The following is a 21,385-nucleotide window of genomic DNA, read 5'->3' as shown; positions in this document are numbered from 1 at the left end:
GCAATGACAAACCTAGACAACATATTAAAAAGCAGAGACATTACCTTTCTGACAAAGGTCCATCTAGTCAAAGCTATGGTTTTTCCAGTAGTCAGGTATGGATGTGAGAGTTGGACCATAAAGAAGGCTGAGCACCAAAGAATTGATGCTTTTAAAGTGTGGTGTTGGGAGGAGACTCTTGAGAGTCCCTTAGACTGCAAGGAGATCATACAAGTCAATCCTGAAGGAAATCAGTCCTGAAAATTCATTGGAAGGACTGATGCTGAAGCTGAAGCTCCAATACTTTGGCCACTTGATGTGAAGAACTGACTCACTGGAATAGACCCTGATGCTGGGAAAGACTGAAGGCAGGAGGAGAAGGGGATGACAGAGGATGAGATGGTTGAATGGCATCACCTACTAGATGGACATGAGTTTGAGCAAGCTTCAGGAGTTGGTGATGGACAGGGAAGCCTGGCGTGCTGCAGTCCATGGGGTCACAAAGAGTCGGACATGACTGAGTGACTGAACTGACTGAGGGGGGAGTGGCCTGCTTGGAAGAAGCATTACTCCAAAGACCCCTGTGTTTGTGAACCAGTGAACTTTTATTTTACTGACTCTCTCGATCCATCCTCCATACCGAATCCTTTCTATGCCGAAGTGTGGTCTCTAGAAGCCGCTGTTCAGGCAGAGGCAGGAATGAGGCGTCCTGCAGCGAGAGATGGCTTTTGGTTCCCAGGCCCCTTTTGCTGAGTGAGGAGGACAGCTGTGAGCAGCTCCTCCCCTCTCTCCAGTGGCTGTCACCTCATCCTCAGGCCTGGCTTCCCCCACTGTGGCTTCTGACAGTGCTGCCCTTGTCCTCTTAGCATCACACATACTGGCCACTCATTGCCTTTAAGTCCCAGGGTCTCTTCTCACGGGGGAGGACAGTGACTTTGTGTTATGTGAGTGAATGAGCACTATTAAATAAAATGATGCGAAAATAGAGGCAGTTTTTAACGGCAAAACTATATGAGTTCTCTTTATTATCACAAAGAGCTTAGCGAGACTTCCCTGGTGGTCCAGCGGTTAAGAATCCACAACGAAGAAGACGTGAGTTCAATTGCTGGTTGGGGAACTAAGGTCCCACACGATGCAGGGCAACTAAGCTGGTGCCACAACTCCAGAAGCCAGCTCACCGCAAGGAAGACCCAGCAGGCCAAGAGAAAAAAAAAGAGTTAGGAAAGTCCACCTTCTCTTTGGCTGAATTCATTAAAATGTGGCAAGCATCCTAAAGGCAATGACAGTTTTCTCCAGCCTGATCTACTTGGAGGAGGGTGTTTGGTTGGAATCTTTGCATTTCTTTCATTTTAATCAAGAATGTGTCAGAAGGAAGAGGAGCCAGAGACAATTTTCTTTTAATATGAAGCAGGATGTCAGATATTCATCTGGCCAGAAGCGACTTCATCCACTTTGATCTAACTCTGGCTTTTGAAAACTCCAGGGAAAAGGAAATGAAACCTACGATGGGGAGATGCTTTTGCTAAACCCAGAAACTCTGAACCTGAATCCAGCTCAGTGTTCTGGAGTCACCCAACTACCTTCTGCTGCCGGAGCCAGAACGGGAAATTAGTTCCTTTAAGTGGGGGAAATATGAACTGTATAATGAGAGTGCATAGCTCTCTCGATGGCCCTGAACACGTTCCCACTGCCATTTCAGATGGAACTGATGCAGTTAAGCCCGAATTTCCTGGCAAGCCCGGGAGGAGTTTTTTCCAAAAGACATCTTAGACCACAAAGGAGCAGCCTTTCCATGTCTAATCGCAAAAGCAAACCGCTGGACACATGCTGCCTGTTTCCAGCTGGTTGTGTATGTTCCCTTCACACTTTCACAAAAAAACGTGCCAAGGTGTGACATTTATGAACCCCACCAACTGGGAGCTGTGCACACAAATCGTTTTGCCTGTGGTATGGGAAAGTGATGAATGGGGCCCCTTCTGCCCGCGGAGGAGGACCGCTCTCCCTCTGGCTTGCCTGCTGCCTTATTTATTACACGCTGAACTATAAAAACCGCCCGGCCGGAGGCAGCTCTGATCTCCAGCCCCTGGCGCTTGCCCGAGGAGACCACGGCGGCCAGAGCCCCAGCCGTCTTCCCCGGGAAGCTCTGTGGCTCTGTTGAGAACCATGCTGGGGAGGCAGCTCGTCTATTGGCACCTTCTGGCTTTGCTTTTCCTCCCTTTTTGCCTGTGTCAAGATGAATACATGGAGGTGAGCGGAAGAGCTAATAAAGTGGTGGCGCGAATAGTGCAAAGCCATCAGCAGACTGGCCGTAGCGGCTCCAGAAGGGAGAAAGTGAGAGAGCGGAGCCATCCTAGAACTGGGACTGTGGATAATAACACTTCTACAGACCTAAAATCCCTGAGGCCGGATGAGCTACCGCCCCCCGAGGTAGATGACCTAGCCCAGATCACCCCATTCTGGGGCCAGGTACTCGGAATTCTCTTTTAAGGGTTACTGTCAAAGCTTCATGAGTTTTGTTGTCTTTGCTCTTTTATTTTATTTTTTTTCAGCTGTGATTCCCGGGAACAGTGCTTTCCAGAAGCTGGCTGAACTGCTCGCGGGTCTGTCTCTCTGGCTTGCTGTGGGATGCTAGGGGCGCTGGCAGTGTGTGTTAGACACTCAGCAGAGGTAGCACTGATGTACTGAGATAAAGAGAAGCCACAGACGCCCCATCAGAAAGGGGAGTGGAGCATCAGCCCTGCTCTGCTGTGGTTTTGTTTCTTTCTTGCTCTGTTGGTGTGGAAAGGAGGAGGAGAGCTGACCTTTGCCGATAGACGGGTTGCTGGAGATAATCATTTACAGATCATAAATTGGACTTTCTTAATTCTTCCTGGCAGAGAGAAGCTGCCCTTTGAGTTTTTCATTTGATTTGCGAGTTTACTGTGACATTTCATGCCAGGCTTGATTATTTGATTTAATAGCACTCTATTTTCACTTTGTTTTAAAAAGGAGTTAAAACAAAAACATATATCTGTATTTAAAATGCAGACCTCATGCTATTGTATGACCCAGGGCCTACTAATCAGAGGATTTGTGTAAAATGCTGAGTATAAGCTCAGCATCTAAGGAGGCATCTTTAACTCTTTGAGGGTGGTGTGGGAGTGAGTTCATGTTTTAGTGTAGTGAATAGCAAATGGATGAAACTCAATTTCATTGAAAACATTAAGAACAGGAAGACACAGGTTTTTAACTGTCTATTATTTTTTATTTAAAAAATTTAATTGAGGTATATATAACATGATATTAGTCTCAGGTATACAACATAAGGAAGAAGAAGATTTTGATTTGCCTTCCAGGAATCAGCATGATGAAATCAGATGAGGGGGCAAGGAGAGTTACTCTGAATTATATGATTTTTGAACAGATAAATTTTACTATAAGAATTAACTGCTTCTGGTAGCTCAGCTGGTAAAGAACCTGCCTGAAATGTGTGAGACCCCAGTTCGATTCCTGGGTTGGGAAGATCCCCTGGAGAAGGGAATGGCAACCCACTCCTGTTTTCTAGCCAGGAGAATCCCATGAACAGAGGAGTCTGGTGGGCTACAGTCCATGGGGTCACAGAGTGGGACACGACTGAAGTGACTGAGCATGCAAAGCAATTGAGCATGCACACACACATGCATTGGATAGGCCCTGAAAACGTCCATGCCGCTGAAATCTCAGCCTTGCCAACCACAGACTGACGTGTGGGTTGAGACCGGTAGAAGATCACACCAAGATCACAGGCAGAAGCAGTTGTGGATCTGAGACAAACCTGGACTTCTGACTTGACCACAGATACAGTTGTTCAAACCGTTCTGTGGGGCCTGGTTGAACTGGTGGAGCTGCGGGAGAAAAGATAAACTCTATACACAATCCTGTTTGTTTATTTATTTATTTTGGCCATGCTGTGTGGCAAGTGAGATCTTAGTTCCCCAACCAGGGACGAATCTGTGTCCCCTGCAGTGGAAGTGAGAAGCCCTAACCACTGGACCACCAGGGAAGTCCCCAGTCCTGTTTTTTGAAGGCCACTTTTAGAGATTATCCTTTCATCTGATAGTCTTTTGGCTGAAGAGTGATTAATACTGATTTGTGTTTATCAGTGGTGAAGATATCTGTGCTTTTGTCTGAGCCTTGATCTGGACTTTCCACTTCAGTAAATGGGCTCTCTGCTGGATCCTTCTTGGCCATGGCTGTGTGAGCCCCCAGAGGCAGCAGAAGGCAGATGAGGGCTGTCATGGGTCATTATTTCTTGGCATCCAGCAGGCCACTGAAATTCAAATTTCTGTTCCATGCTGCCTGCTAGCGGCCCTAGGCATCTAGCATATTAAAATCAGATGAGGTGGGTAAGAAGCCTTTTTGGGGTTTCCTTTTTTTTTTCTTTTGAAGGGGGGTGCTTTTAAACTCCCTTGGATTCCTACAGTATTTCCAAATCAGCCCCCAACAGGAGTCACTGTGGAGATTTAGCCACTGATACTCTAGAAGTTTTAGTACAATTCTCTGCCCATGGATATGGAGCCCCGTGTTGAATTTAGGATTTTTCTGTGTGCTTCCTTCTTTCCTCACTCCCCCAACTTCCCACCTCTTCTCTTAATCCTCATTCACTCCTTTACTAATCTTTTTTTTTTTCCTTCACCAATCTTTTCCTGTGCTTCTCTGTGAGTCACATTTTAGGATGGGGATAGATACACTCAAGCTTCTATTGCTGAACAGTTCTGAAGGGCTCTCGTGGGGATAAATTAACAGATAATTCAATGCCATGTGATAAAGTTCACACACAAAAGACTGTTGGGAGGAAAGGGTCAGAATGGTGGTGGCTGTTGAGTTGAATCTCAAAGGATGAGACAAAAAGGATGGCTATTCACAGAAAAGATAAAATAAATTTGTGTGACAGAAAGAGCCTTGAGAGAGCCTGGAGGAGTGGGTGTCAGTGGAGTGCCTGGGCTGTGGAAGGAAGACACCCATGATTTTAGTGCCGTTTGATGGATTCTGTTGACCGGTTTAAAAGCTTAGACCTTATTTTGCAAGCAGAAGTTTTGTTCGTGCATAGCAGGGCAGTGAAGTCAGGGTTGTGTTCTAAAAAGAGGACTCTGGCCATAGGGTTTGTGCAAAGATGTGTAGAGGTGGGGGACCACTCTCCCAGGGAGACCTGCTCTCCCTTTTCCTGGCATTTTCTTCTCTGCAGCTCTTCACCATTTCCACCTTTATCAACCTTCCCTGCTCTTCCTAGGCGCCTGTCTCTCCCTCCTCCACTTCCCTTCACTTTCTTTATCTTCGCTTTTCCCTTTCCACAGAAGAAGCCGTGGACCCTTTTTCCTGAAGTCATTCCCCAATAGTAGAGCTTCATTCTCGATAGCTGCCCCTAGGCCTCCATCCTCAGAATAGATGAAACCCGTCTTAGGGACTTTCTTCCTCTCATACCACACATTTGCATGATCTTCGTGCTCAAATTTGACCTAATTTTGGGAAGAGTCAATAGCAAGGTGACCTGCAGAACTACCAAGAATGTGAATCTCCCTTGCCTGGGAGAAAACTTCTCAACTAACACATCCTGTCTAATTTGTTCCAAGGCTCACAGACATTGTTCCATTTGATTGATTTTTCAAAGACCAGGCCAGAGGGAGGACCGTGTTGTGAAATGTTCCAAGAGGGTTCTTAGGAGGGGGCCCACATAGTGATCAGAAATCTCTCCCTGTTTTGGTGGTAGCTCTGTGCTCTCAACTTCCCTGATGGCTCAGTAGTAAAGAATCTGCCTAGCAATGCAGGGGATGCAGGAGACACGGATTCAATCCCTGGGTCGGGAAGATCCCCCTGAGAAATGGCAACCCACTCCAGTATTCTTGCCTGGGAAATCCCACAGACAGAGGAGCCTGGCAGGCTACAGTCCACGGAGTTGTAAAAGAGTCAGACTCAACTTAGCGGCTAAACAACAACCGTGCTCTCCAAGTGCTTGGGTGTGCACCTCATCTCCTGGAGCTGATTTCCTGTGCCCAGACACTAGCCTTCAAAACAAAAGCTTTCTAAGTCACCATCTGAGGCTTTGGGAAAGACTTCAGTATCATTGTTTGTGTTATAGAGCTGGAAGGAAATTTCATGACCATTTTTACCCTGTCCTCTAATTTAGTGGACAAGAAAAATGATGTCTGGGAGAAAATGACTTCATGAAAGTCACACAGACCTGTAATGGGAGTTCTGGTTCCAGTCCAGTTCTCTTTCTGACATTCTTGGTTGTCTCAGTTTTTAAATTCTATTTTTAAATAAATGGTTCCACTTCAGGATTTTCCCTCATCCCCACCCGTCTCCTTCCCTTAAATTCATTATTGGCAGAGCTTAGAATTTCTTGGAGCTTAAAAATCTGTATTTCATATTAGCAAAATTATACCAGGAAATTACAGAATACTTACTCCTCAGATTTCATCTTTGGATTAGAAGGTGGGGCAGTCTGCAGTGTCTGACTTCCCAAGTGTCTGAAATCCCTTGTCTCCAACCAATTGCTTTGGCTAATTTTCTTTTCCTCTACCGGCTTCGTAGAAGGTTTTCGTAGACTCCCATACCTGTCCAGGGTTGGGTCTGAGGGACTGAAGACTAGACCAGGAGATTGGTCCAAATCCTAGCTCCTGAAACCTTGAGTCTGGGCTCTCAGCTGTTGCAGCTTTTGCTGGACTACAGATGAGGCATTTGTTTCTTAATATTATAACTAGGTGGGAACCTGTTTAAATAAAAAAGAAATAAGAGTCAGGGAAAAAATTCTAGCTTGTTTTATGTTTTGTTTGTGCAAATTTAGTTTTTAAAAATAATTTTTATCAGAGTATAGTTGATTTGCAATGTTGTGTTACTTTCAGGTGTACAGCAAAGTGAGTCAGTTATACATATACATGGGGTTTTCCAGGTGGTGATAATGGTAAAGAACCTGCCTACTAATACAAGAGACATATGAGGCTCTGGTTCAATCCCTGGGTTGGGAAGGTCCCCTGGAGGACGAAATGGCAACCCGCTCCAGTATTCTTGCCTGGAGAATCCAATGGACAGAGGAGCCTGGAAGGCTCGTAGGGTTGCAAAGAGTAGGCCATAACTGAAGCAACTTAGCACACATACACTCTTTCTTAAAAAGTTATTTATTTATTCATTTTATTCTGGCTCCACTGGGTCTTCATTGCCATGCATGGGCTTTGGCTAGTTGCTGTGAGCGGGGACTCCTCCCTAGTTGTGGTGTTTGGGCTTCTCACTGTGGTGGTTTCTCTTGTTGCAGAGCATCAGCTCTAGGGCACGTGGGCTCAGTGGTTGTGGCGCACAGGCTCTGTTGACCCACAGCACATGGAATCTTCCCTGACCAGGGATCAAACCGGTCTCTTGCATTGGCAGGCAGATTCTTAACCACTGGACCACAAGGGATGTTCTATCCATTCTTTTTTAGATTCTTTTCTCATACAGGCTATTACAGAGTATTGAGTAGAATTTGCTGCGCTGTGAATGTCTAGAGGTGCAACAACGTGAAGCGCTGATACATTGTTCTGCTTGGATTTCTAATGGCAGAGAAAACTTGAATTTTAAATGACTTCTTCCTCCCTCCTTTTCTTCATTTCTCTCTCTTCCTTCCTTCCTCTCTCACCCCATCCCTTCCTTTTAAAAAATGAATCCCTTAGCAACAACATGCTATTTTCAAAAAAACTTTGATTTTTAATTGGTGTCAAGGAAAGTTTCCACAAGTTTTTTGTATGCTATCTATAATTAAAAGTTGCCCATTTAGAAGAGACTCAAAGTTTTATGAATGACTCTAACTCTTTTGCGGTTCAACTTCTGCAAAATCTCTACCTCCTTGACAGTAAGCCCAAATTTTAGACATTTATCATTGATACGTAAGTGTTGAACTCAGAGTCATATCTGAATACATTTAATATTCATTAAGCAAGGCTTCAACAGTACGTGAACCGAGAACTTTCACATGTTCAAGCTGGATTTAGAAAAGGCAGAGGAACCAGAGATCAAATTGCCAACATCTGTTGGATCATAGAAAAAGCAGGAGAGTTCCAGAAAAACATCTACTTTTGTTTCATTGACTACACCAAAGCCTTTAACTGTGTTTATCACAACAAACTGTGGAAAATTCTGAAAGAGATGGGAATACCAGACCACCTTAGCTGCCTCCTGAGAAATCTGTGTGCAGGTCATGAAGAAACAGAACTGGACATGGAACAACAGACTGGTTCCAAATCAGGAAAGGAGTACGTCAAGGCTGTGTATTGTCACCCTGATTATTTAACTTATATGCAGAGTACATCATATGAAATGCCAGGCTGAATGAAGCACAAACTAGAATCAAGATTGCAGGGAGAAATATCAATAACCTCAGATATGCAGATTACACCACCCTTATGGCAGAAAGCGAAGAAGAACTAAAGAGCCTCTTGATGAAAGTGAAAGAGGGCAGTGAAAAGCTGGCTTAAAACTCAACATTCAGAAAACGAAGATCATGGCATCTGGTCCCATCACTTCAAGGCAAATAGAAATGGGGAAACAATGGAAACAGTGACAGACTTTATCATTTTGAGTTCCAAAATTACTGCAGATGGTGACTGCAGCCATGAAATTAAAAGATGCTTGCTCCTTGGAAGAAAAGCTATGACATGGAGAAGGAAATGGCAATCCACTCCAGTATTCTTGCCTGGAGAATCCCATGGAGGGAGGAGCCTGGTAGGCTACAGTCCATGGGGTCGCAAAGAGTCAGACACAACTGAGCGACTTGACTTCACTTCACTTTCTAGACAAAGTGACAGATACTGTCGGTCTCGAAGCAAGATAAGTGGTGTGGCTCTTCTCCCCCCGGCTGTCTCTCGTGTGGACGTCCCGACCCCGAGTGTGTCCCAGCCGCCTGACTCGGCCTGTCCGAGCAGCTGGTGCCTCTTAGGTCAAGATCCTTGTGGACAGAGGGGGACATGCACCATTACTTGAATTAAGTGATGGTTACAGAAAACAGAAGATGCTCAGTCGCTGGAAGTCTGGAGGCGGGCTTGCTGTGCACATGGGCTCCTGAGGACCCAGCGCCCACGGCTGAGCTGCCTCTGGGGTCACAGCCCTGGAGCCACTTTCATTCTCGAAAAGTTCACCAGCTGCGCCCAGTGGGTCTCAGGCTGCTGTCAGACAAGGCTGGTGGTCTGAAGGGAGCCCTCCTGAGCTGAGGGCAGGAGGTACCATGTGGACGGAGTCTTCAGTCCTCACTGCACTTCACCTCCAGTGCGTTCTCCCGACACTGCTTCCAGCAGAGCATGCTCTTCCCAGAGCCGAGCTCTGTGCCTCCCCTGACGACAGGCGCAGACGCAGGTGAGGGGAGAGCACAGGGGCCTCGGGCAGGAAAGGGGCCACGTCTCACCTCAGCACTGAGGAGGGGTGAGGGGTGGAATCCAGAACACGCCAACCTCCGTCAAGGAGGCACAAAGAAGCACTTTTACTCTGAGGAAATGGACAACTAAGACATCAGGAGAAACAGGAGGCCCAGGAAAACAGCGAGCTGCTGTCTGTCCCTTTGGAGCTGGCAAAGGACCCAGCCCCTCCAGACTCAGTGGGCGAGGAGGTGTCAGCCTGCCGTGGGCAGGCGGCGTCAGCACGCGCTCTGGCCGTGGGTCACACTTCAGCCTCGCGGTCTCCCGTGAGCGTGTGCCCCGTGCATTGGGAGGGCCCCGCAGGACACACCAGTGCCGCATCTGACACCAGACACAGGAGGCGGTGCTGACGTCCCGGAGGCACCCTGGGACCAACCGGGCTTTTGTGGGCCCAGACTGCTACCAGTTACCACAGAGAACATAAATCAGCATTCTTTAATTCTGGTGTTTTCCTCAAGAAACCTTGAGTGGCTTTCGCCAAGTGATCAGAAGTCATGACATTCAATAGCACATTAAGACTGCCGGAGACCCACCAACCAGAACCAGCAAGGGCTTAGCACAGAGAAATCCCCGCTCAAAGGCAAAGCCGCTTGGGTCACCACTGAGCACTGCGCCCGGCCCGCCTCACTCCTCCTGCCATGGAGGACGTGGACCCCAGATCCCAGCCTCTGCCCGCTGCTCACAAGCAACCCGGCGCCCATTGGAGCTTCAGCACCTTCAGCCAGTGGGTTTGAGGATCCAGAGTTTAAAAATGTAAATGCTGGAAGGAAAGCGTTATAAAAGGGAAAAGGACGATGCCGATGCAGCAGACCACACACAAGGAGGAAGACAAGCTCCACGACACGAGCCCCACCTGCTCTCCTCCGGCTCCTCAGTCCAGATGCAGAGCTCAACACCTCCCTCCCCAGGAGTCACAGGGCACGCCTGGGGCAGTGCACACACACACGCACATGGACACACATATGCTCCAGGCCCTTCTGGCCAACTTGTAAACAGTACTGCTTTAGGAAGATTTAATTTCAAAAAATAAAAATAATAAAGTGCAAAAAAAAAAAAAAGCTATGACAAATCTAGACAGCATATTAAAGAGCAGAGACATTACTTTGCCAACAAAGGTCCATCTAGTCAAAGCTGTGGTTTTTCCAGTAGTCATGTATGGATGTGAGAGGTGGGCCATAAAGAAAGCTGAGCACCAAAGAATTGATTCTTTTGAACTATGGTATTGGAGAAGACCCTTGAGAGTCCCTTGGACTGCAAGGAGATCCAACCAGTCAATCCCAAAGGAAGTCAACCCTGAATATTCATTGGAAGGACTGATGCTGAAGCTCCAATACTTTGGCCGGCCTGATGCGAATAACTGACTCATGGAAAAGACCCTAATGGTGGGAAAGATTGAAGGCAGGAAGTGAAGGGGATGACAGGGGATGAGATGGTTGAATGGCATCACTGACTCAATGGACATTCAATCCTGATTCAAACAATGCAATAATCACTTAAATTTTCAAGTGGAATATGAAACAGATCTGCATGTTAAAGGCAGAAGTTTAAAAAAGTGAAATTGCTTCAAGTTGTAAATAATTAATAATAACTTTTTGGAGTCATGAATCTTAATTTTCTAAGGCAATTTTTGTGTGCTGTGACTGTTGGAAAAACTAGAGTTGCAATTTAAAATTTCTAAGAACTTTTAACATAGTAGTATCATGAATATACATAGTCTTAATTACTGTATTTGATGCTGGTAATTTTATCATTTGTGGGTCATCTACTCAGTTTAGCTATGTCTGAGACTATAGACAGTTGGAAAAGAAAAGGAATGTTTCCAAGTCTACTTCTGAAGGAGATTTCTCTTTTCCCATAGCTTCTGGAACATACTTTCTTGAAACACTGCCCCCATCCTCCACTCCCACTCCCACTTTCCAAGGAGCCTGTTCTTCTACCCACTCTGTTGCTTCCTTTGCCTTCTGATCATCACCTCACCTGAGCTATTCCCTGACTCCTTTGCCATTGACATACCCACCCCATACCTTCTTTTCTGATGTTGTTGTGGGTTGTTTGGAATTAAACTTACCTAGGCACCAAAGCCAGAGGAAATTCAAAAGTTCTAAGTACTCACATGTGCCTTTCTTTGAAGTTTCTTTTTGTGTCTTTTTTTTTTTAAGTCTCCACAAACCGGAGGACTGCCCCCAGACTGCAGCAAGTGTTGCCATGGAGACTACAGCTTCCGAGGCTACCAAGGACCCCCTGGACCTCCCGGTCCCCCTGGCATTCCAGGTAAGGATGAGAGAGATGCGTTATCTCCAGTCTACTTGCAGACCATACCAAATCAGGAGCCAGGGGTGAACCTCAGTGATCTGGGATCACTTGTGTATGATCCAGAGCTTGCGCATGGAAAATCCAAAAGAGAGTGGGGTAGGCAACTGAGTTTACTGAGTCCATGAGGTAGAAGTATATAAGATATAGTATTTATTATCCATACCATGCACAGAATCCCACAGGCATTAGGCATACTGGGACCTCAGCCTACATGCCAGGAGGCCCTTCACCAGCGTGGAATGTGGAATCACTGGAGCTTAACAGGTTCATACTTTTGTTTCAGTGTTTCTGCCACTGTGTGCTCCATAGGGCACTCTAGATCTAGCCTTCTGGGGATTTGGGAAGTGAGAGTGGGGAGGAGAGATTGCTGATCTGGGTTATAGTCATCCTCACAGTCCTTTTCACTGAATGACACATCCTTCTGTTTGATTCTAGGTCTAGCTGAGTTTGTCTTCCTCTAGCCTCTAGGCGCTCCATGCTCAGCTATCTCTCAGTTGACCCTTGTACTTCTCTTGGACTCATGGGAACATTTTTGGGCTAGAGCACCATATGGCGGCACGGGGTGTGCTGTCGAGCTCCACTGGGACCCTCTAGAGCCACCGCTCAGCCAAATCTACTCTACTGAGTGGGGCTCCAGGCATGGATCATTTGGGGAACTCGCTAGCCTCCTGGGTCAGGCAAGGAGAGGGCAGCCAGGTGCACGACCTCCAAATCTGAGGGCCTATGTGACTCTGTAGTCTCCAGGTCAATTCCTGGGAGTGCAACCTTTTCTCAAGGTTTGGCAAAAGTCCTCTTACTCTTCTCTTACTCACATTGATGTTAGTAGTTAAAAAACAATGAGACTTAATTTTTCTTAATACCTTTGAGAGGCTTCTCAAACAAAACCAAATATAGAACGAGCAAGTGCTCTGTTAGACTTTATGATTAGTAGCTTGGAACCTATGTCACTGACCATCATGGGCAGCAGGCAGCAGGTGCAGTGATTAGGGGTAGGGAACATTCAGACCCTCCTAAAATCTTCTTAGGTCTACACTCTTCTGAGGCCAGAGGATGGACTGGCTTTGACCTCATGTTTCCCATCAGAAACAGTTTTGTCATCAGCACGTTAACCTGCAAATACAGTCAAAGTTCATCAGTATGGAAGAATTGCAAGCTTGTTATGAAACCTGACCAAAGGTGGCACACAAAATAAATGGCAGAAGGGCCTGGAATTCAACAAGTGTAAAAATAAAGGAAGAGGTGTAGAAATTCCCTCTGAGTAAAGAGTTGAAATCATTATCCAAGTCTTGCTTTCAAGATTATTGTTATAATTTTCATCAATGATTTACTTTTCCTTCAGTTATAAAAGTGGTACATATTATTGTAGAAATTTTTAAAAATGCAGAAAGTTATATAGGATAATACAAAAATCACCTGTGTTCCATCCACTTAGAAAAAAGATTGCTATTGTTTGGTTGCTAAGTCCCGTCCAACTTTTTGCGACCCCATGGACTCTAGCCTGGCAGGCTCTTCTGTCCGATTTCCCAAGCAAAATGAATCACTGTAAAATATTTTTATGTAATTTGTTATAGTTTTTCCCCCTTTGGATAAAGCATGTATATATATATACATATATATATGTATATGTAATATACATACCTACACGTAGTATCATGGGAACCCTGTTGATTCGTAGCCTCTTTTATCTAAAACATATGTTATTTAATATTTTTCTTCATCATTATTTTTTTTGTGACTATATAACATTATTTACTGGGATATATATATATACCATTTTTAAACAATTCTGTTTACAAATCCTTTATTATTATTATTATTATTATTTTGGCTGTGCCATGCAGCTTGCAGGATTATAGTTCCCTGGCCGGGGATAGAACTCATGCCCCCTACGCTGAAAACACAGAGTTTTAAGCACTAGACCACCAGTGAATTCCCTACCATTTTAAAATTTTACCCTTTCAGTATTGATGGACATTTAGGTGGTTTCTAATCTTTGGTATTATAAAGGATCCTTTGATAATCAGCCTTCTATGCAACTATTCTTCCAAGTCTTGCTTTATAGGAAAAATAGGCTTTAGAATCTGGAGACTTAAGAGTATCTAAGTCTGTTTTCATTGTTCCATTTAAGAGAGATCCTATTCCATGATGACCTCATGGCTGTGTTTAGGCTTGTTTCAAATGGTCCCCTTATGCCATTGAATCTGTATTATTGAAGAAAGGAATTATGTTTCTATAGAAATAGACAGTGAGTATGAGTGACTAGGCTTTCTCATGATGATGTCTGGTTGTTTAAGGAAACCATGGGAACAATGGCAATAACGGAGCCACTGGCCACGAAGGGGCCAAAGGTGAGAAAGGAGACAAAGGCGACCTGGGACCACGAGGGGAGCGTGGGCAGCATGGCCCCAAAGGAGAGAAGGGCTACCCGGGGATTCCACCAGAACTGCAGGTAAACCATCTTGGCACGTCTCCAGGTGACCCTTAGGGTCCAGGAGTCAGAAGGCTTGAGCGTTTTTTCATCCTCAGTGTTGAGTAAACAAACCCTGTCTCAATGTGTTCATCTCAGTCTTTTCACCACAGGATATTTGCCTAAGACCAATGCTGTCAAAGTGCTTTGAAATCATTCTTAGGGAGAAGAGAAATGTACGAAGGGTGAAATTCAGCACCCTCTTTAGACCAAATACAGAGTAACCTTGAACATCAGCTAATTTCCACTTTCCAAATGAAAACATATGTGCAATAAAAAGGTTTTTGGCAACTTGAATATATAAACTTTTAGATGCATGAAATATTATTAGACACTTGACCATTCCATTTATTTATCAATTTTGTTACATTTGCATGTTTAGGTCACACGGATAGATATTAATGCACAAATACTGCTGTCTATCAAATCAGCCATTAACTGCCATTGTGCCATTAACTTTTACTTAAATTTTCTCATCAGTATCTTCTTTATCACTAAAGACATTCTGAGCCCTTCACCTACATATTTCCAGACCAGACCATATTCACTTCAACTTAAAGTTTTTAAAATTCATTTATGAGGCTATCATTGGACATTTTAATCTCAAGCCCAACTACCCATTTATCTGTTATTTCTCTTTTAAGTGATCTTCCGAAATTCTCGTTGTCAGTAACACCTAAAACTCGCAAATGTGAGATTAGGTCACACCAAGAAAATTACTAAGTCTGAGTTGCTTATTTATTTATTTATTTGGTTAATATTTTTAAAATGGACTCCTCCAAGAAACACCTATCAACACTGAAATCTAGCATTTTATATTGCTTGTTTCTGGCTGAAATGTCTTTCTGAAATAATAACTTGTGATTAAAATTAAGTAATTGAGAGAATATACTGATGAAATAAAACTTATATTTTAAAGCAAGTCAAGGAAAATTTATACATAATATTTTCTCTGCCCATTTGGGCCTCCTCTCTCCCTTCTAGTGTGCACTGTACATCTGCATTATTCATTAACCAGACCACGCCAGTGGCAGAAATACCTACTCGACCATAAAGCTCAATTTCTCTTCTTTTGACAGCAGACATGTAACTCCTTAGAAGATAACACTACTTACTTACAACCTTATTAATGTTACTAGCGATATTACTTGTATTCTGCCTATTTTACAAGATTATTGTTTCTTGCATTACCAGCAAGTGACTGAGTCTCTGATAAAAATAGTGATGACTAGGGACGGGGGAGCCTGGTGGGCTGCCGTCTCTGGGGTCACACAGAGTTGGACACGACTGAAGCGACTTAGCAGCAGCAGCAGCAGCAGGGAACTTAAAACAATTGACCAAATAAACAGTTCTGTAAGATCAATGATTGTAATAGATACGGAAAGAAGCAACAAGGAGGAACCATTTCTTGGACCATTACAGACTAGTAAGGCAGGTGGTCCAGAGGCTGTTGGCTACTGTTAAGTGGGCCTCATCCAGTAACAGTACATGGAGTGTCTTATCAAGGAAATCTTGGCTTGGCCTTGGAATGAGCATCCCTAGGGCAATGGGACAGTTGGTCACAAAATGCCTCCCAGACCGTGGTTGAAATTAAGGGCAAAAGGGAAAGGATTGTAAAATAAAGAGTGTTGCCCACCAGCCAGTTCTATAAGAACCAAGTTGTTAGCCACTGCAGTCGCCGATCTACAGTATACCCTGAAAGGAATTCAAGGTGAAGATCAGGATGAAGTACTTTGTGCTCTGGGAAAACTGGCAGAATTGGCCATCAGACAGTTAAATCTTTTCAGGAGAGAATCTCATGGACCCAGTTTCCTGGATCTTCCCACACTTAGAAAAAAGCACTGAAACCAGTGACTAAGACGTCTGGTCCTCGAGAATAGCAGTCACCTTCTACTGAGATGCGAGTATGACAGCATGCACTCCTTCACCAAAACCACGTACACGCTGGTCTCTGCCCTGACCCCCTTACCTCTTCACAACAGTCCTCACGGCTTTCTGAAAGACTGTCTCCTGGGTTAGAATCCTCAGGTTGGCTCTAATAAAACTTTCCAGTTTCTTTCATAGATTATTAATGTTTTCATGGACAATACTATAACATGAGAAACTTTTAAAGAACTAGAAAGTACAGTAACTATCTGAAAGATCAGTGGGGGGAAAACTGCCCTTTATTTGAGCACATGTGGTAGTTGATTACCCTTGGATAAATTCCATCATTTTTCTGGGTCTCAGGTTTTTTTTAAAGGGTGAACTAAGAGGTCCTGTGTGTTATTCAACCAGTGTTTGTGTTTTTGTAACTTTTTAATGAATGCTGTTTAATAATTTTAATAACCTGGGGTCTGGGTGCCAGTATAAATTTAGAAAGAAAAGGAGACAGATACGGCTGCCCAGGTTATTGTTAGTGTTATTCAGTTGCTCGGTTGTATCTGACTCTTTGTGACCCCATGGACTGCTGCACACCAGGCTTCCCTGTCCAGGTTATAGGTACCTATTAAGATAGATGATAAACATTCTCAGGGCTAGAAATTAACCCAAATGTGTGAATGGTTATATTCTAGTTAAGGGGCCCTGTAGTAGCCAGTTTAAGGGAGAACACCTTGGCAACTGTTACCTTTGCTCTGTCAGCTTCTTGACCCTAAAACCATAATATGATCATTTGGGAGAACTACAGTCACACATTTTGAAGGAAGCCTTAAAGAGGATAGAAGATTGGTCTTAGGCAGATTGTAAAGGAGGGTAACTTCTGGCCCTTGATCCCCATTCCTAAATCTTTCGTCTGACGTCACCCCTTCTTCATCTTTCTGCATCCAGTGCCCTCATGTGGTCCTTCTGACTGCCCAAATCCTTTCTGTGTTGATTCTCCCAGGCTTGCCTTCCCACTCTGCCCCAAGTCTTCCAGAACTTCACGTTATTTGCTCTTTCTTCTCTCACTCTTCTCACTTAAAACTTCCATTCATTCAAGAAGATAACCCCCCAAATGAAAGAACTTACTGATCTAGGGGTTTCTCTGGTGGCTAAGTGATAAAAAAATCTGCCTGCCAATGCAGGAGACGAAGGTTCGATCCCTGGCCTGGGAAGATCCTACATGTGATGGAGTAACTAAGCCTGTGTTCCACAACTACTGAGCCAGCATTGTAGAGCCCACGCTGCAACTACCAAGCCCCCTTTTTTGACTTCTGAAGCCTGTGCGCCCGAGAGCCCGTACTCTGCAACAAGAGAAGACAGTGCAATGTGAAGCCCACGCACCACACTAGAGAGTGAACCCCAGTCCTTGGCTCTAGAGAAAAGAACATGCAGCAACGAAGAACCAGCACAGCCAAGAAATAATAATTTTATTTTTTAAAAAGAAATTATTGATTTAATTCACACTCAGTTTCAATGACTCCTTTGGACAGGGGATTGGCGTTGACTTTCAAATGTGACTCTCTAGTGGTGGCACCATTTCCACGTGTGGGTTATTCCCACATCACTGAGCACTTCCCCAGCACCACCTAGATGTCCTATGTGTGTGTGTGTGCTGTCACTCAGTCGTGACTCTTTGTGACCCCATGGACTGTAGCCCACCAGGCTCTTCTGTCCATGGGGTTCTCCAGGCAAGAATACTGGAGTGGGTTGCCATTCCCTTCTCCAGGGGATCTTCCTGACTTAGGGATTGAACCCACGTCTCCTGCATTGGCAGGTGGATGCTTTACCACTAGTGCCACCTGGGAAGCCGATGTCTTACAGTTCAGCTCAATTCTGACCGTTAAGAGCTCAGCCCTTTGAGACTGCTCCACCTTCCCCTACTTTAGGCACCAATCCAAGTTCAGGCTGTCACCTGTGCTTCTGTCTGGCTATAGATCAAAGGTTCCAGATGAGCCCCTCATTGGGTTTGATTAATGTACTAAAGAGGCTCATAGAAGAACTCAGAGAAACATTTTACTTACTTTCTCACCAATTTATTATAAAAGGATATAACTGAAGAGCAGCCAGATAGAAGAGATGCATAAGGCAAGGTGTGGAGAAAGGGGGCTGAGAGGCACTCTCCCCAAATCTCCATGTGTTCACCAACCTGAAAACTCTCTAAAACTTGTCTTTTGGGTTTTAATGGAGGCTTCATTATTCAGGCATAAATGATTAAATCACTAGCTACTGGATTCTCTGTCCAGGCCCGGTCTTCTCTGCAGAGATCTGTCAGGGAAGGGCTGGGAGCAGAGAGGTATGGGGGATGGGAGGCACAGCTCAGTTCAGTTCAGTCACTCAGTCGTGTCTGACTCTTTGCGACCCCAAGGACTGCAGCACGCCAGGCTTCCCTGTCCATCACCAACTCCCAGAGCTTACTCAAAATCATGTCCATTGAGGTGGTTATGCCATCCAACCATCTCATCTTCTGTCGTCCCCTTCTCCTCCTGTCTTCAATCTTTCCCGGCATCAGGGTCTTATCCATGAGTCAGTTCTTCACATCAGGTGGCCAAAGTATTGGAGTTTCAGCTTCAGCATCAGTCTTTCCAATGAATATTCAGGACTGATTTCCTTTAGGATGGACTAGTTGGATCTCCTTGCAGTCCAAGGGACTCTCAAGAGTCTTCTCCAACACCACAGTTCAAAAGTATTAATTCTTCAGCTCTCAGCTTTCTTTATAGTCCAACTCTCACATCCATACATGACTACTGGAAAAACCATAGCTTTGACTAGACAGACCTTTGTTGGCAAAGTAATGTCTCTGCTTTTTAATATGCTATCTAGGTTTGTCATAACTTTTCTTCCAAGGAGCAAGTGTCCTTTAATTTCATGGCTGCAGTCAGCATCTGCAGTGATTTTGGAGCCCAAGAAAATAAAATCTCTCACTGTTTCCACTGTTTCCCCATTTATTTGCCATGAAGTGATGGGACCAGATGCCCTGATCTTAGTTTTCTGACTGTTGAGTTTTAAGCCAACTTTTTCACTCTCCTCTTTCACTTTCATCAGGAGGCACTGAGAGTTCAAAACTTTCAGTTGGCTTTACAGGCAACCAGACCCTCCTGAGGGGCTTTTCCAAAATTACCTCATTAACATAACAAAACACACCTTGATTGCCCTTAACACTTAGGAAATTCTGAGGATTTTAGGAGGTCTCTGTCAAAACTGAGGGACAAATATAAAATATATATTTATCATAAATCATAATGTCACAGGTGTCTTTTATGGAAAAAACACAAGGTAAATAAAATTAAAAAGTTATTTGGCTGAAGGACTTTTCAGATCCTTTAGTATATGCCAATGGGCATTTAATAACTGTACATAGAAGATTTCGTCAAAATTTTCCAGTATTATTTGCTAATAGAATTTTAATATCTCAAAAAGCCTTTTAAAGTCTAATGTTCACTGAAACCCATGCTCACAACTATTGATATATACTGTCATTCCAGTGGCTGCATAGCATTAAAATGTTAAAAATCACCATGATTCAATTTTTCTCCATAGATTAATGTTCATATTATTCCCACTCTTGCTGTTACAAATATTGTTGAAATAATACTTGTTCTGAAACCTTGTTTCTCTAAGATAAATTGCCTTTTACTTAACCTCTAACTCTTTCCTTAGATTGCGTTCATGGCTTCCCTGGCAACTCACTTCACCAATCAAAACAGTGGGATCATTTTCAGCAGTGTTGAAACCAACATTGGAAACTTCTTTGATGTCATGACCGGGAGATTTGGGGCCCCAGTATCAGGTGAGAGGTAAAAATAAATGAGTGGATTAATCAATCTAGCAACCAAAATGGGGAAGGAAGGAAGGAAGGAGGAAAGGAAGGAGGGGAGGGAGGAAGAGAGGGAGGAAGGGAATGAGTTCTCTGTATTTCTGGTTAAAACATACATATATATATAAAACACATACACATATATATATACACATACACACATATATGTGTATACACATACATACACACACATGTAAATATACACATATATACACATACATGGGGCTTAGACAATAAAGAATCTGCCTGCCATGCAGGAGACTCAGGTTTGATCCCTAGATCAGGAAGATCCTCTGGAGAAGGAAATGTCAACCTGTTACCGAAAGGGTGGTGGGTGGGGGAGTCTGGCTGCTTGCCACCAATAAACAGGCCAGGGGTGGAAAGGAAAATTAGCTTTATTTCAGATGCCAGCAACTGCCCATCCCCACCCCCACCCCAGGCAACCAATGGGGCAAGAGCTTTTATATACAGAAGGAGAAAGTTACCTGCAGAAACAGCACAGTCAGCTCTGACAGTCATCTTTAGTCATCTGACCAACATCATCTTGATTGTTGTAGGTACAGTTAATCTTCAGTTCCTGGTTTCCCAGGTGGCGCTAGTGGTAAAGAACCTGCCTGCCAATGCAGGAGACATAGGAGATGCGGGTTTGATCCCTGGGTCAGGAAGATCCCCTGGAGGAGAGCATGGCAACTCACGCCAGTATTCTTGCCTGGTGAACTGCATGGATAGAGTAGCTTGGCAGGCTATAGTTCATGGGGTCGCAAACAGTTGGACATTACTAAGAAACTAACACTTTCACTTTTATACATACACATATGTATATGTGTGTGTAAATACATATACACATATGTGTATATATGCTATATATCTATAATATATATATAATTTTTTTCCCTGTTGGATTTCAAAATAAATGAATTAGAATCTGAAAAGACAAAAATATTTTTTAAAATGATGACCATGTTTACTTACATTCTTAACTCTCATTTGAACTGAGAGTTCAGTGAGAGGGCACAGTTATCTCCGACTTGAAAAAACCCTTTAGATTATATTCTCACAATTTAAATATGTTATAACTGAGTTCATTGCAATTTAAACATGTCATAGCTGTGTTCATCCCTTCGCCTTGACCCCTAAGGAAGTTCACATAATTTTTTTAAAACGTTAAAAAAAATTTTTGAGTACTTCTGTACTCAATTCCTATTGCTGCTGAAACAAATTACCACAAACTACGTTTAAAACAACACAAAATTATCCTCTTATAGTTCTGGAGATTGGTAGTTCAGAATGAGTTCAACTGGGCTAAAGTCAAGGTGTGGCCAAAGCTGGTTCCTCTGGAAGCTCTAGTGTCTTGCCTCTTCCAACTTCCAGAGGCTGTCACCAGCCCCACAACATCTCAGGCTCTGCTTCCATTGTCACGTCACTTTGTCTTCTCAGATTCTGACCTCCTTGGCTCTTTCACAGAGATGGTGTGATTACTTTGGGCCTACCTCGACAATCCAGGATAAGCTCCCC

General features: G+C 44.0%; 1 protein-coding gene across 3 annotated transcripts in view; it reads left to right on the top strand.

Annotated features, from left to right (window-relative positions):
* The first annotated feature begins 2,050 nt into the window (after positions 1 to 2,050).
* The window catches only part of C1QTNF3 (C1q and TNF related 3), a 32,364-nt gene continuing 13,029 nt past the window's right edge, over positions 2,051 to 21,385 (top strand). Inside the window, exons 1-4 of one of the 3 annotated variants that reach the window (XM_086362545.1) lie at positions 2,051 to 2,226; positions 11,534 to 11,645; positions 13,982 to 14,136; positions 19,714 to 19,843. In XM_086362545.1, coding sequence (XP_086218671.1) covers positions 2,143 to 2,226; positions 11,534 to 11,645; positions 13,982 to 14,136; positions 19,714 to 19,843 — 481 coding nt within the window. In that variant the 5' untranslated portion in view covers positions 2,051 to 2,142. Of the gene's footprint in view, positions 2,446 to 11,533; positions 11,646 to 13,981; positions 14,137 to 19,713; positions 19,844 to 21,385 lie in introns of all 3 variants that reach the window. The other 2 variants (XM_086362544.1, XM_086362543.1) reach the window with 2 other exon arrangements.

This window comes from Bos grunniens, chromosome 20, assembly GCF_055505025.1.
Source record: "Bos grunniens cultivar Pamir isolate PY7600 chromosome 20, Bosgru_T2T1.0, whole genome shotgun sequence".
Classification (NCBI taxonomy): domain Eukaryota; kingdom Metazoa; phylum Chordata; class Mammalia; order Artiodactyla; family Bovidae; genus Bos; species Bos grunniens.
The sequence above is the reverse complement of the archived record's forward strand: the minus strand, read 5'-3'. Positions and strand labels throughout refer to the sequence as shown.